Raw genomic sequence first — 13,753 nt, 5'->3', positions numbered from 1 at the left:
CGAGGATTTGTTAGTATCGAGCGCCTAGCTAGTACCGAGCCAAAATGGCCGACGTTTAGTCGTTCCTTAGTTCAGGTTTAACTGAACGTCGCCAACGCTGGTTGTTCTCGGCGTTGTGTGGGATTGCTTGAACCACGTTTAGACCTTGTGTTTTCCGAGTTTTTCTCGCGTTACTGCACCAGAACGAGGTGGATTTCGTTGATCGATACATCTATGACGCGTATCGAGATATTCCAGAAGATCTTAGAAGACAGTAACATCATAAGTTTAAGATATACAGATAAATTATACGATTCCCAGAAAAACAGATACGGACAATTGGTACCGTATTTTTCGGACACACTATGGGCGCGTGTGTCGACGTTGATTAAACAGTTGACTGCTCTAAACCAGCGATTAAACAAGTAAACGTGACGAACATTGTCTCTAATCGATGATCGAGAAAACGGAGCACACGTGCGTCCCGTAAATCGCGGAATTAAGACGGAATCGGTCGGGAAACGGAGCTGATATACGAGGATCGGGATAGAGGATTAGAGGAGAATGTCTTCGAACGCGACGACGGTGCTGCTGAAGAAGAGGGAACGGACGCAGAACTGGATCCCGGAGGAGAAGAACGCTTTGTTCACGTTGATCAAAGCGCACGTTAATGCGATCGAGAACAAGAAGGTCGACGCGGCCGCCTCAGCCATGAAGAATCTCGCCTGGCAACAGATCCACTGTGACTTTCGGGGCAGATTCTCCACGGACAGGGACATCACTAGGATAAAGGAGCAATGGAGGAGGATGAAGGCGCAGGCTAGGATGGAGATGCACACCTTTCTCGAGAAGGTGATTCGCCGACTTTAATTAGTCCTCGACTTAAGTCGTTGTATTAGTAGAAAGACTCGAGTACAAGGAAGGAAGTAAGTTTAAATTACATAATGGATTGTGTGCTTAGGTGAAGAACACGGGTCCCGAAGAAGCAGCCAAGTGTCGGCCGTCGAACCTCTCGATCGAGGTATGGAAATTGATGGGCAGAGCGAGGAAAAACGACGTCGACGGCGAACGCTCGGACGAAAACAGTCAAGAAAGTCCGGAGAACTCCACGAATCTGCAAGCGATCCTGGACAAGCTGACGGCCACCTCGCCGGAAATGCCAGTTAACGAAATTAAAGTCGAAGCGGAGAGCGACGAGTACAATACAGACGAAGAGAGCCGAGCGGAACTTTTCAGAAAGAATTCGGACGGCCTGGAACGGAAACGAGCACGGATCTTCGAGGACGAGCCAATGGATCTAGCTGAACAAAAGCGATGCAACGAGGACACCACGATTCGCCACTTCGATAATGGTATCCTTAAATCTTTTCGTGAAACTGGGTGAAAGTTTCCCGGATTAAGTTTCCTTCTAGGACAATTATATGAATTTTTGACCGAATAGTTTGAATAATGAGGTTAACCGTTTCAGAGCGTAATAAAGTGTGATCGAGGTTAGCGTTCTTTGCATTGTCTATTTGGCTATCTAGATTGGTAGTTCATAGATTGTCTGAGGGGGAAAGAATATACTGTGAAAGGGTTAATATTTTCATTGCCAGTTTATATATGCTAGCGTTACGATATTAATTTGAATTAAATATGCTCTGTTATTGGATACAAGAAGGTTTAGCCGGGTCTTCCTTGAGAGAAAGGTATGGTCGGACGGGGGGTGAAGAAGAAACGATTCAGAAGTCGATATGGTTGTATGAAATGGCCCAAAGAGAGCATGATTTGAAGCTGAACATGCTGAACATCGAGCTAAAACGCGCAGAATTACAGAAACAGACGGCCATTAACGAACTGAAGACATCGGAGATTAAGAAACAATTGATTGAGAGTCAAGCGGCTGAATACTACAGGTTGTATTCCATGAAAGAGGTCTATTCCATCTGTTCGCATTTGTCAACATTTATCAATTATTTTTATAGTTGTACATATGTAGAAACATGTATGTTCTCAATTACTATTTCGTAAATTGTTATAAGAAATAAGATTTTGTAAATTCGCGAGGATTTTGAATTAATATTGCCGCCAGTAGAGCGCCGTAACGGTCATCTCGCATAACTATCGCTGGAGAGGACGACACGGCGACCTCTCGTTTTATAGTGGTAGTGTATGGTTTCCATTGGAATCCTTAGTACTTGCTGCACTTTGAAATTTTTCAACCAAGAACAATGCAACGAGCTATTGCTACATTTTCACGGAATATGGCTTCATTCAGGTACCAAAGAATGTCTTTTGTGAAGTCGTTAACGAAGTCTATATATATATATATATATCGGTCTTTTACTGCGTCATTTAATATGGTCCCGGCTTTACCGCACACCTTTGCATGACGACGTTTAAACGTTAAGTGCGTTATATTTTGTTTTTCTTCAATTGTTTTTGCCACAATTTTTTAAATAACTGATTCTTGATCGATCAGAATTCTGTCGAATATGTTTAGTAAGTACATGAAGAATTATTCAACTCTTTGCATGCGTACCAAAATTATGTAATACTCATGGGATTCATTACAGAAAATCATTTATTCGTCAATATTGTGTTGTATATTCTTGTTAATTTTGTTATTTATACTTTGATGTTACACTGTATTGCATTAACTTACTCAGCTACTAAATGCATCCATGACATAAGTTCACACTATTTTTAACTACTACTGTCACGCCACAGATTTTTTGGCAGTATAAAAGACTAAAAGGTACTAATTAAAAGAGTCTTCTGGTTGTTGCAGCCAAATGAGAATGTCCGGAGAACGTGGATCAGGTGCTGGCAAAGGAGGTGGTGGTGGTGGTGCTATCCGTGACGCCGGTGGATCATTTGGTAAAATGGAAGCAGCACATGAGGATCAGTATTTCTATAATTTGGTTAGTGATAATAATTTGATGCAACAAATATACTTTGAACTTTATTGTTTGTAATATGAATATACAAGTCCGTTTTTTGCAAAGATTTATGTGAAATGTATTTCGTTGTAGCAAAAAGAACAGTTCCAGAAACTGAAGGAGGATCTCCACGATGAGATCTCCTTCCACGAAGAACAAATCAAACGCCATCAAGAAGCTATAAACCGCCACAAACAGAGAATAACAGATATGAATGAAAAATAAATTAATCTTATTGATTTAATATTCCTGATATCCAATGAGTGTGATTATGTCCCTCATAATGATATAACAGTTATACTTTGCAGATAGTAACGATGGTAGTCATCATGTCTGTACCTTTTTTTTAATTACAGTGTTACATAATGAAATAAAATACATTGATTTTAATACTTATTAAATAAAAATGAGGAGCTATTTATTTTAGTGTATTTGCTATACCGAAGCCGACTTATATACATGTATATCATACGCGAAATAATACAGTAAACATCGATTATTGCGATTATTTTTCGATGGTATTTATATTCAGCTGTTTCTCTTTTACTGACAGAAAGTAACAAAATTTCTATCAAATTTAACTTTCCGAGCAACTTTCGCTAAAAAATTTATGATTTTTCTTTCAATTAAAAATAATGTTTCGATACGTCTTACGAACATTAACATGCGAAGCTAACAGGTGAGCGCATTTGAAAATTCAGTGTAATGGTTATGTGTATTTGAGTTTATGGTTATACTAATACAAAACTAACTTTATGGAGGCGTACAATTACTAGAGAAACGTTGCTTTTTAAAATAGTTGTAGGTACTTAAACCAAAAATTCAGTGATTCAAGTAGCAACAAAACAACCAACGGTAATATTGCATTTGAAGCTGAGTATTACTATAAGCAGGTAATATTTCTAATAAACAATGCAATTTACTACATTATAGAAGACATCAATTTATTGATTGCAATTCCTAGGATAAAGAATTACTCGAAATACTCAAGCAAAAAATGCAAGACGAGGTGAAATACATGCAGGACGAAGTGAGAGCAATGCGGAACAAAATCGAGGAATATAATCGCAACATTAACGAAAATGTTCGATTTCTGAAAGGTCTCGAAAAGGATTTATCAGCGAGCGATAAAAAATAATATCTATCATTCTGCAATTTGTCCATTGAATCTTCATTCGATACATGTCTGTCTTCAACAATGTACAATACTTATTAATATTGTAAAGTGTACTTCGAACAATCGTTAAAGTTGCTATACGGCCAAATGAAAGACTGGAAACATTTATTTCCTCCCATAAAACTGACCGTGTAACCCGCACAAACTAATAAATTCAAAAATCTCGAGTGATCAATTAACCACATTCAAATGTCTCGCGCCGTATCATTATCGGTCGGCGATAGTGCGCGGGTTCGTCGCCGAGCGGCGCGCGCATCCGTCCCAATATGGTGGCGGCGGAGCGACGAAAGCGACCGATCGTTGCGCCCTCAGTGTCTCGCGGTTCATCGATCAGTGTGGTGTGTGTCGCGTTGTTGCTCCGGTGGATTTTTTTGGTGCTTTCTTCCTGGCTGGGACGTACGCGTAGTTTTTCGTTTGGGTCTCTTGAGCCGACGCGGTGATCGAGACAGGGGGCTCGTGGACGGGCCCAGCTGAAAATCAGAGGAAAAATGCAACCGAGGATATACTGGATTCTGATCGGGACGGCCGTCATTCTCGCGGGATGCAACGCCGCTACCGAGGTGAGTGCTTATTGCTTTTCTACCAGCCGTGTCTTCTTTCTCGGTTCTGTCACCGCGCGTTCAACCGATCGTTCGATCACATTCTCCTTGTCCTCTGTTCATTCTCGTGAAAACGGGATCTCATTTCCACGGAGTCGTCGAACGCGCGTTCAGATTCGAACGGCTCCGATCGTCACTTGTTCCCGACACAGTAGTTTTTCGGAACGTTCGATTCCACCGAGATTTTTTCGCGTGCTCACCACCACCACCGTGAATTTGCACAAGCATTCCGACACGTATATTTGCCCTGAACACCATTGAATCTCTAAACAGTCCGCGAAACGCGATTCCTTATGATTGTTTACGCGTAGTCGCGATTTGCGAGAATTTGTTTACTCCAAACCGGACTGCGGACCCGACGCTAACCCTTTGGCACGTTCAGTGCTGGAATTTTTAGTCGTGAAACGATATCGGAGTAAAATACAATCTGTTTTAGTTTTTGATATTCAGAACGCGAATAATAAGCACGTATTGGCTTGTACGCTTACTGGACCATTACAATATTTCTAGTTGTATTTGTGAAATTGTAAATGTTGTTGCTTTGGAATGTTTTTTCGAACGTTTGAAATTGAATGTTTTTTTTTGACATGTTTAATGGCGTCGGTCATCGGCGACCACCATGACAGTCAATGTGTTAACTATAGGTTGCGATGCTGTTTTTTTGTAGGGCCGAAAGCATTCTTATGTGACGCGATTGCACGATAAGTTAAATCATTGGGATTTACGTGCCTTTGTGATGCACAATGTCACGACTTGCGACTGTCTCGACTTGCTCGGCTCGTTTTCATTCTGAATGCATCACTGAGGTCGCTTATATCCTGGATATTGATGCATAATAATAACGTCTTTATTGCATAATAGAGTATATGGTATCAAATTTATGTAAAATACGAAGTACTGCAGGATGTTGTTATTATCTTAAGTAGAAACATAACAAATATTACTCCGGAAAGTCCATGACCCGCGGTTACACAAAAGTACATTGGGAATAATATCCTGCAGGGATATCTGGGATTAGTGACTCACGCCCGAGGATTTGTTTATATTCATCGTCCCCTACGTTTCGAGACCAGTTCCATTCAGAAACGGCCTGTGAATATCTCCCGACCCCCGTCGTAAATAACAAGGTCAAAATTCTTAACGTGAATGCACTTAAACGTATACTGGCAGGACGCCATTGAATTTTTTTGTTTTTTTTTCCTTGGCTTTGTATATTATACGGCGGCTCGGACCGTTGTTTATGCACGGTGAGAGAAACAAAGCGCGAACCGGGGACATGAGAGCGGAAGTAATTGAGGTAAATCGTGAAATAATGACGGTGTTCACGAGTATACAAAGTCGAACGTTAAATTCGTTCGAACTCAGGTTTCAGATTTGTCAGATTCGCAAATGCAGCTGGAGTTTGTATTACGTTTGGTTAAAGAAAGCACCACGATAACTTAATACGCCTAACTATATATGCATTGATTAGCAATGAGTATAATTCCATAAAAATATATTAAACATTCTCGATCAATTGGTCCGTGAGATTGCACGAATAAGAAAACATAAAATACTCTTCGATGGGGTATTTATCGATGCTCGAAGTCGTCGAAAGGGGACAAGTATCCTGGGTAGTAAATTCACGGCGGGGGCACTTTCAGCGAAATTTATCGATCGAACCGAAGACTTTTTCTTTTTTCATGGCGGCACAACGTCCACGGAGGAAAGCGATAAACAGGACACGAATGGGAAAAAATTGATATCGAAACGCCGCCGGCCGATTCCACTGGCCGTGGAAAACCCCGTCGCGGGGATTAATTGAATTCAGTTAATTATTGCTCGCGTACAGTGAACGACCGTCCATCGAATCTTTTCAATCCCTCCCTTTTGTGCGTTCATCGGGCGCAATTCGTTGGAATTAATAACAATCTCTGTTTCTGTGAACTTGAGCGTATTGACACTTAATAGGGCATTGAATGGTCTGCCAACAATGGCTTGAATTTGTTGTTATTCACGAATCTTCTCCGGAAGGATTCTCAGTAAAGTCTATACTCTTTACATCGATCTATTAACCGCAGAGGACTCTCATATTTGTACTTCATTATATTAATCTTGCAATCGTTCTTAAACCTGCTAGATTCCCAGCACAAATTCAGAATTCGTTAACTCTCCCAAAACCTTGCCCTCGAAATTCTCCCTAGAATTTTCCACCAGCTAATTTCACCCAATTCACCGAGCGCTTAATGAGTCATTCCTGGATTGCCTATAAGCTTGGAGTGGGCCGTGTATTATTAAACAACGACCGAACCGAGAATCTCGCGGCCCATACTGATGTGGGGGTGGAATGGTTGATCGATGATCGTCTGTAATTAGAGTATTGTGGGATTCCGTCGAAGCGAGCATGACGACAAGAAGCCCTAAAAGCCGTTGTTTCCTCGGACCCATTGTCCTTGCTCGTATTGTCCTGTCGTGTCGGTATTCCACGAAGGTATACGCAGAAATCGGTCGCCGTGCCAAAAGAGGGTGGTGGGTTCGACCAAGTGGGGGAGGGTCGGGGGGTGGGTCTGACGGGATCCCTAAGAATTCGTTCAGCGTCGAGGACACAATGACCTCGTTCCTTTCCAGCGTGGCCACGATCTGCGAAATTCGCCGCATGACTCACGTTTTGTTGCACGGAAAACAGCCCTGCGTCATGGCCGTGCCCTGCAGGGGTTGTCGGGGGGCGCAGCAGGCATAACTGTATCTCGTTAAGACCTCTGAAAGCCACATGGTAGCGTTTCTACAGCGGCACCCCACCCCTCGGCCCCTGCAACAACGAGTCATCCCTCGCTTCTGCCCTGAAAACGCACCCTTACGCGGTCGTTTAAACGCTCTCGGATGATGATTCCCAACCTGCTGGGCTTTTAGATATTTCGTGAATATTTTGCGTAAGGTATTACGTTTTCGAGAGGGACTACGATGTTTTAACGATCTAACATCAGGAGTTGCTGTTATAATATTATTTTTTTTTTGCGTTATTTCCGTTCTACAGACTCCTCTTGATTATTGTCCCGAACTCGGGACAATAATTTTATAGGGAGAAATGCTTGAGACCCTAGTATATTCGTAAAGAAAAGCTGAACAACATGAAAGCTTGACTGGCTTGAATGGGGATAACGCCTGGACAATAATCGTGTAGGACAAGCCGGAGGATAATCGAGAGGAGTCTGTGTCCCGAAAATATTATTGAAAGGAGAGGAATCGGAGTCGAACCATCCCTTGTTCTTCTACACTACACTTTTATTCCGATTTGATAATTTGTCGAAAAGTTCGCCCGATGTAATTTTCCCGTTAAATACGATACTAGAATCCACGAGCACCGATCCGAAAGAGAGGGCCTGGGCGGGAAGGAAAGTGGAAACCGTGAGAAACGAGGCTCCGACGGGTCCTCGTAAATCGTTTAAGGGCGCGTTTATATCGAGTCGCATTTTCCAATTGCCGTGGATGTTTAATTTAACCGAAGGGGGAGAGGACGAGGGCAAAGCTTCGGGGCTTTAGATGAAATATCCAAGGTGTAATAATCTCGCTGTCTTCGAGCGGGAAATGCATTCCAGGCTCGAGAACCCGTGAGGTAGGAGGGGACTTATAAATATTCGTATCGTATCGCCGTGGGTTCCTTACGTAACCCGTAATAAAAAATCGCAACATTGCTGTTTGCGCAACCACGCATTTCATTCTGTATCTCCACGGACTCGATCCAGGTTGAATTTCAGGCGATCTTCTGACATCCATCTCTTCATCTGACTTTGGAAATGTGTAACAGAACGATTTGTTATGGAACATCTCGAAGGATGAAGGTATAAATAATTATGTTAAATCATATGGGAAACTGTTGATTCGAACGCAATAACAGTGAAAGGAATTCTCTTGAACTTTTCTCAACAATGTTTATCGATATTTATTGCCTGGGTTTATTGCGTTCACATTGAATAAATTGCATAAATTAATATTCCTGCAGCTCGGAGCTGGTCAAGCCCGAAGAACCTTAGGATTAATGCCCCCCGCGGCGAATAATAACTGACTCCGACCATTAAACTGCCGGTGCTCGTTTCGTTAATTATTTGCGCTTCCGTAATTAATTCTAACCGGGGGCAGTCTTAATGCTTGAACTTTTCCGAGAATTCAAGCGCGCGTGGTGGGCACCGATTGCCCCGAATTAAATTATTTCCCTTTCTTTTTGACCACCAGCCGTCCTCATTCACGCACTATTGTTAACGCAACGAGCCAGTGAAATGTTAATCCAATCAAAATTTCCGACCGGAAGTACGACACGCGTGTAAATAATATCATAGAATCTTGTGAAAAGATCCAATCAAAAGCCACCCATTTAGTTATGTCCAGGTTCGTGGTTATGTAAAAATATCAGAAGAATTAATGAGCAATGGTGCAAACAAACAGTCAGAAAACGAAATACATATGTTGGATGTGTGTAATAGGGTATCGTTATAATTAATCAATGGTTCGAATAATTTGTCGATGCGCACGAAAACACGTATAAAACGAGCGATGGGTGCTGGAATATTAACGAGGCGGATCTTCGCAACGCGAGCCAATAAATAATTTCCTGAAATTCCTATGTCGTGTTCGTGCCAAAATAAACGGCCGGCGGAATGCCTGAGAATGATACAGAAGTCTTCTCTCTCGCTCCCCTCGAGCTGTACGCGGCCTGTTCCATAATAAAAAAATGTTACCTCGTATCTATTTTTATTATGTGTATAAGCCAGCGGAAGAGAGAGTACGTTGCTCCAGCCTGACCTACGGTTGCTCGAACGAGTCCTGGTAAAAGGCCATTAACTGTTCGTCGTTTAATATTCGTCGTGGTGAATCGACGCCATTTTGGTATCGCTATGGGTGTACCGTTGCCGTATTAATGGCAAGCTCACGTTATTACTCGTGTAGGATTTTTTTTTATAATTAACATAGAATTGTTTTTTTTTATTGATAATTCTAGTGTTGCCATTTTGGAGTATACGATATCTGAGCATGACTTCGAAGATTCTGTGTTTCATTCGATAAATCTTCGAGTGTACCTGTATCTAGGTTTGCGGGGAACGTGCAGTTTCTGCGGAGCGTTTGATTCACGCACGACCAGCTTTCGGAATTATCGACTGGCTTATTTGGTTAAGCGATCCCCTAATTATTTCGGCAAGTGTATCAGCCTCAAAGCAAATTCCGCCGTTTATCTCTAAATAATTACGCGGGATAGGAATGGCGGGGGAGGGGAGGGGGGGGAATACTTTCCTCTCCGGTAATGAATTGCATCGCCGTAATTACAATGCTTGCGTGTATCATCAACGTTGATATTGTAATTAGAAAAATTTCATTCCGAAAACGGAGTGTTCGTTTTAGTTAATTAAAATACAATGGGCGAAAACAGTATCTAGCAACACCTAACGCATTGTTTTAAAATAATTTTCTGTGTTTCTTACAATTGCATAGTTTCCTCGATTCGATGTAATTTACTTCCAGTGTTCAGTTTGCCTATACTTGGTTGTTTTGCGCTTTTGTGTTCGCCCGATTGCTTATTTGTAATTAATTTACCAATCGTCCTCGTGAGTCTCTTTGTGTGGAAATTAGAATGCAAATGGTCGCCAGGCCGCGTCGAAATTCGTTTGGATGGCCTGGCGTATAATCGATCTCTGTAAACATGAGACGACGACGACTGTATACGGAATTTTGAATGACATTACGCGTCAATGGGGGGAGGGGCTACTACGGGCCCCGTAGGCTAATGTATTCCATTCTAAATTCCGTACGGGAGATATCCCGATGCCGTGTCCCTCTCCTTGATTATACCGAAATAAACCGTCAGAGCTCGAGCATTGACCGGAGAGAGAAACTGTAAACAGAACTGACGCGATTTACTGTATCTCTTGTGTGCACAACGCTTTGGAACGATTGTCGAGCCATATGTCCGTCTTCTACGGCACTGGTAAGAATCAATGGAATATCTTATGCAAGCTAGGTCAACAATGGCCATTAGATTCAATATTTATTCGATAATTCTAATTCGATAATTCTCTTTTTCACGATCCTTTGATGAGAATTGACCAGGACCAGGGATAAACGTAGCAATTTGTTTGATTTTTGTAAAATTTTTAAAAAATTCGTACAGGATTACAAACCTTGATTATTGGACAACATAATCGAACCTAAAAACTTGGGATATAAATATTACACCAGTTTTTTGAAATTAGAATATTTTTAAAGTGATTCACTTGTTACTTTTGTTTGTATTCCTAGGGTATTCCAAAAAAAGAAAACAATAGAAATGATGTTGCTAAATGACATTTTTATTTATTCTATAGATATACATAAACATAAATATAAACATAATTCAACATCAATAATTGCAAAGAGTTTGACGGAATTGAAACGGAATTATTCCAATAGGATAGTCGTATTAGGAAATCCGTTTTCTGCTGCATGTTGGCGACAATTAAGATGGGGGCAGATGGAATTGGTGTATAAAGATGTAAGGAGACGATTGTTGGTCCATTGACATTTATTTTATAACAATTGTTACGTTCGTCCCGAGTCTCCCCTACAACAAATTGTTCTTCAAAGATCATCGCCCGAATTTCCCTCTTGTGATTCCCAGCTCGAATTTGTGTTCCCTCGCAACGAACTTTCTTCTTTCCCCGAACAGTTCCTCGAGCAATCTTACGAAGTAATTCCGAAGCTACGATCAAACACTTTCCAAGGCATCCGAACCATCCCCTCCCCCATTCAGACGTTACAACCTACAGAGCTCTCCTCTGTCGCATCTCTCATTCACCGAGGACGATTTAACTATTGAACGATTCCTCTGCGCTAGATACTTCGGGGAATGCCCGAACTCGAATTCCTTCCCACCGTAGCGATGTCTCGAGCGCAGGAAAATCTCGTAACGGGGCCGAAAAGTTACGCTGGAATCGTTCGTAAATTTCTCCAGTGAAATAAAGTTCCACGAAAGTCACCCCTCGAAGAAACGTCCGTCGTTCCGGATTCGTTTTCCCTTGGTCCTAAAAGTCTTTTGAGTCCGAGAGAAGTCTCTCGACGCTGGAACCGTGTCGATACGCGACGTGGAACGTTAATGGGCTTTCATAACCGCAGGCCAGCCTACTTCTGCTGGCAGGAATCATTGTATCTGCTTTACGATCTCTAGCAATGTGTACCTCGTTTCCGTCGTCTATGGCAGTGTACGTACAGGCAGTACCAAAAATGTTGGAGATCTTGAATAAGGAGATTCGTGAAGTGATTTGAAACAAGTTTTTCCTTAGAAAAAATGTTATCCGAGGCTTTGTTAACGAGATATTAATGAAAAATCCTCGACCAATCAGGCCGCGAGTCTGCCAGCTGAGTTCCTGCGGTACCGTTGGCTACCAATCGCAGCGCGTAGGCCAACGTTACCGCAGAGACTCAGCCGGCAGGCTCGCGCTCTGATTGGTCGCGGGTTTTTCGTGAATATCTCGTTAACAAAGCGTCGGATAATATTTTTGCTAAGGAAAAAGTTATTTCAAATCACCTCACGAGTCTCCCATTTCCGGGTCCACCAACATTTATGTTATACCTTATACACAATTGACGGCGGTGGTGTTTGTACGCTGATTCGTGCCGTTCGAGGCGTAAGATTATCACGCATAAGCGGCACGATTCATCGAAACACAGTGCACGTAGGAATCGATTCGAGGTTACGGGGGCCGTGTGTGTGTGTGGGACACCGAGTGTCGACGCTCACGCAATTCCACGCCGACTCCGCGACTCCTTTTACCGTGTTGGGCGTCGAATCCAACCTCGTTCGCGGGATTGCGAACGACGTTAATGAGCGTGACGGGACTCGGAAGGGCCAATAAAAATTGTATGAAATATGCCCGGTTCGAAAGGATGGAGAAATTCTTTGTGGAATTGCACCACCGGCAACACGTCGCTCATTTAAATACTGTCACCACTACATCCGGAAATTTTCAACTACATCGCCAGTTATGCACGGATTTTTTTAACAATTCGATTAAAAATAACATTTCCTTTTCTTTAACTTACTTTATTGTACGCACACAATACTAACTCATACAAGTAACATAAAATAAATATTCCAGTGAATAGTAATCTATCCCAGACTCCTCTCGATTATCGTCAGGATTGTTCTACACGATTATTGTCCAAGTATTATCTTATAGTTGCCCCTCCACTTTTGTTGCTGAAATTTCGGGCAAAAAGGAATTTACGAGGATCTGAAACATTTCTTCCTATACGATTACTGTCCCGGCCCCGAGTTCGGGACAATAATCGAGAGCAATCTGTATAATTATTTGAAGAATCAAGAATTTTACAGGGTGTCGGCGTTTCAATTATCGTGTTGTTAAAACGTTGACTGTATATGTACGTGATCTAACCAATCGAAAAATCTCACAAAAATAAACGTTGTTTGAAGATGTAATCGTTTTCAAGACGGTTCAAACTTTCTGTTTCATTTACGACACGCTTCCTGCGCGGCTACGCGAACCGAAGAAACATCTCCGCGTGGATCGTACAACAATACGGTTACTTGTATCGCGGCGGATCTACAACGCGACCTACAGCAACGACGATTAATACGGGAGTTTATATGCGCTGGAACGATTTGCTATCGCTTGCTTTTACATCGCTAAACGGCCCCTCGATTACTAAGAGGAGGGGAATCACGGTTCCCGATGATAGCGTTGCAACTCAGTTGCAACCCTTTTGCGGTTCGACGCCGTGCTCGAAACTCGTTCTTCCCTTTTTGGTTTTTTTTTCGCTCCAGCTTGCATCTACCTTGGAACACGATCCGCGTATTCGATGGGAGCAGTTTGTACCGTGAACACACACACACACCTACGATTAAAGGATTTTTTTCTCTGTAGGCGGAGTAATTTAGATCGTTTGATGCGGATACAGCATGTACAGCCCTGAGAAATTAATGCCTTGGTTAATTAAACTCTCTAAAAGCTGACTGTACTTTTTCATTGATTTATGTATCTTTTTTTTTTTATAGATTCCTCGAGATTATTTAGTATAAATATCTGCGACATCTTGAGTGATTTTGGGACTGTAAT

The 13,753-nt window shown here is 42.1% G+C and overlaps 2 protein-coding genes across 2 annotated transcripts in view; both read left to right on the top strand.

The window, feature by feature from the left end:
• Positions 1-543: 543 nt before the first annotated feature.
• Positions 544-3,300, top strand: LOC107190577. The gene is made up of 5 exons (XM_015579402.1): positions 544-831; positions 941-1,331; positions 1,640-1,874; positions 2,750-2,882; positions 2,994-3,300. Exons 1-5 carry the CDS (start codon positions 544-546, stop codon positions 3,123-3,125), a joined length of 1,179 nt encoding a protein of 392 aa, XP_015434888.1. The 3' UTR covers positions 3,126-3,300.
• A 1,109-nt stretch (positions 3,301-4,409) lies between these two features.
• Positions 4,410-13,753, top strand: part of LOC107190542 (syndecan) — a 115,551-nt gene continuing 106,207 nt past the window's right edge. Inside the window, exon 1 of the mRNA XM_015579355.1 lies at positions 4,410-4,637. Within this exon, the coding sequence (XP_015434841.1) occupies positions 4,566-4,637 (72 nt within the window). The 5' untranslated portion in view covers positions 4,410-4,565. The remainder of the gene's footprint in view (positions 4,638-13,753) is intronic.

The sequence above is a fragment of the Dufourea novaeangliae genome, unplaced genomic scaffold (genome assembly GCF_001272555.1).
Source record: "Dufourea novaeangliae isolate 0120121106 unplaced genomic scaffold, ASM127255v1 scaffold187, whole genome shotgun sequence".
Classification (NCBI taxonomy): Eukaryota; Metazoa; Arthropoda; class Insecta; order Hymenoptera; family Halictidae; genus Dufourea; species Dufourea novaeangliae.
Note: the sequence above shows the minus strand (reverse complement) of the source record. Positions and strands in the feature narration are given on the sequence as shown.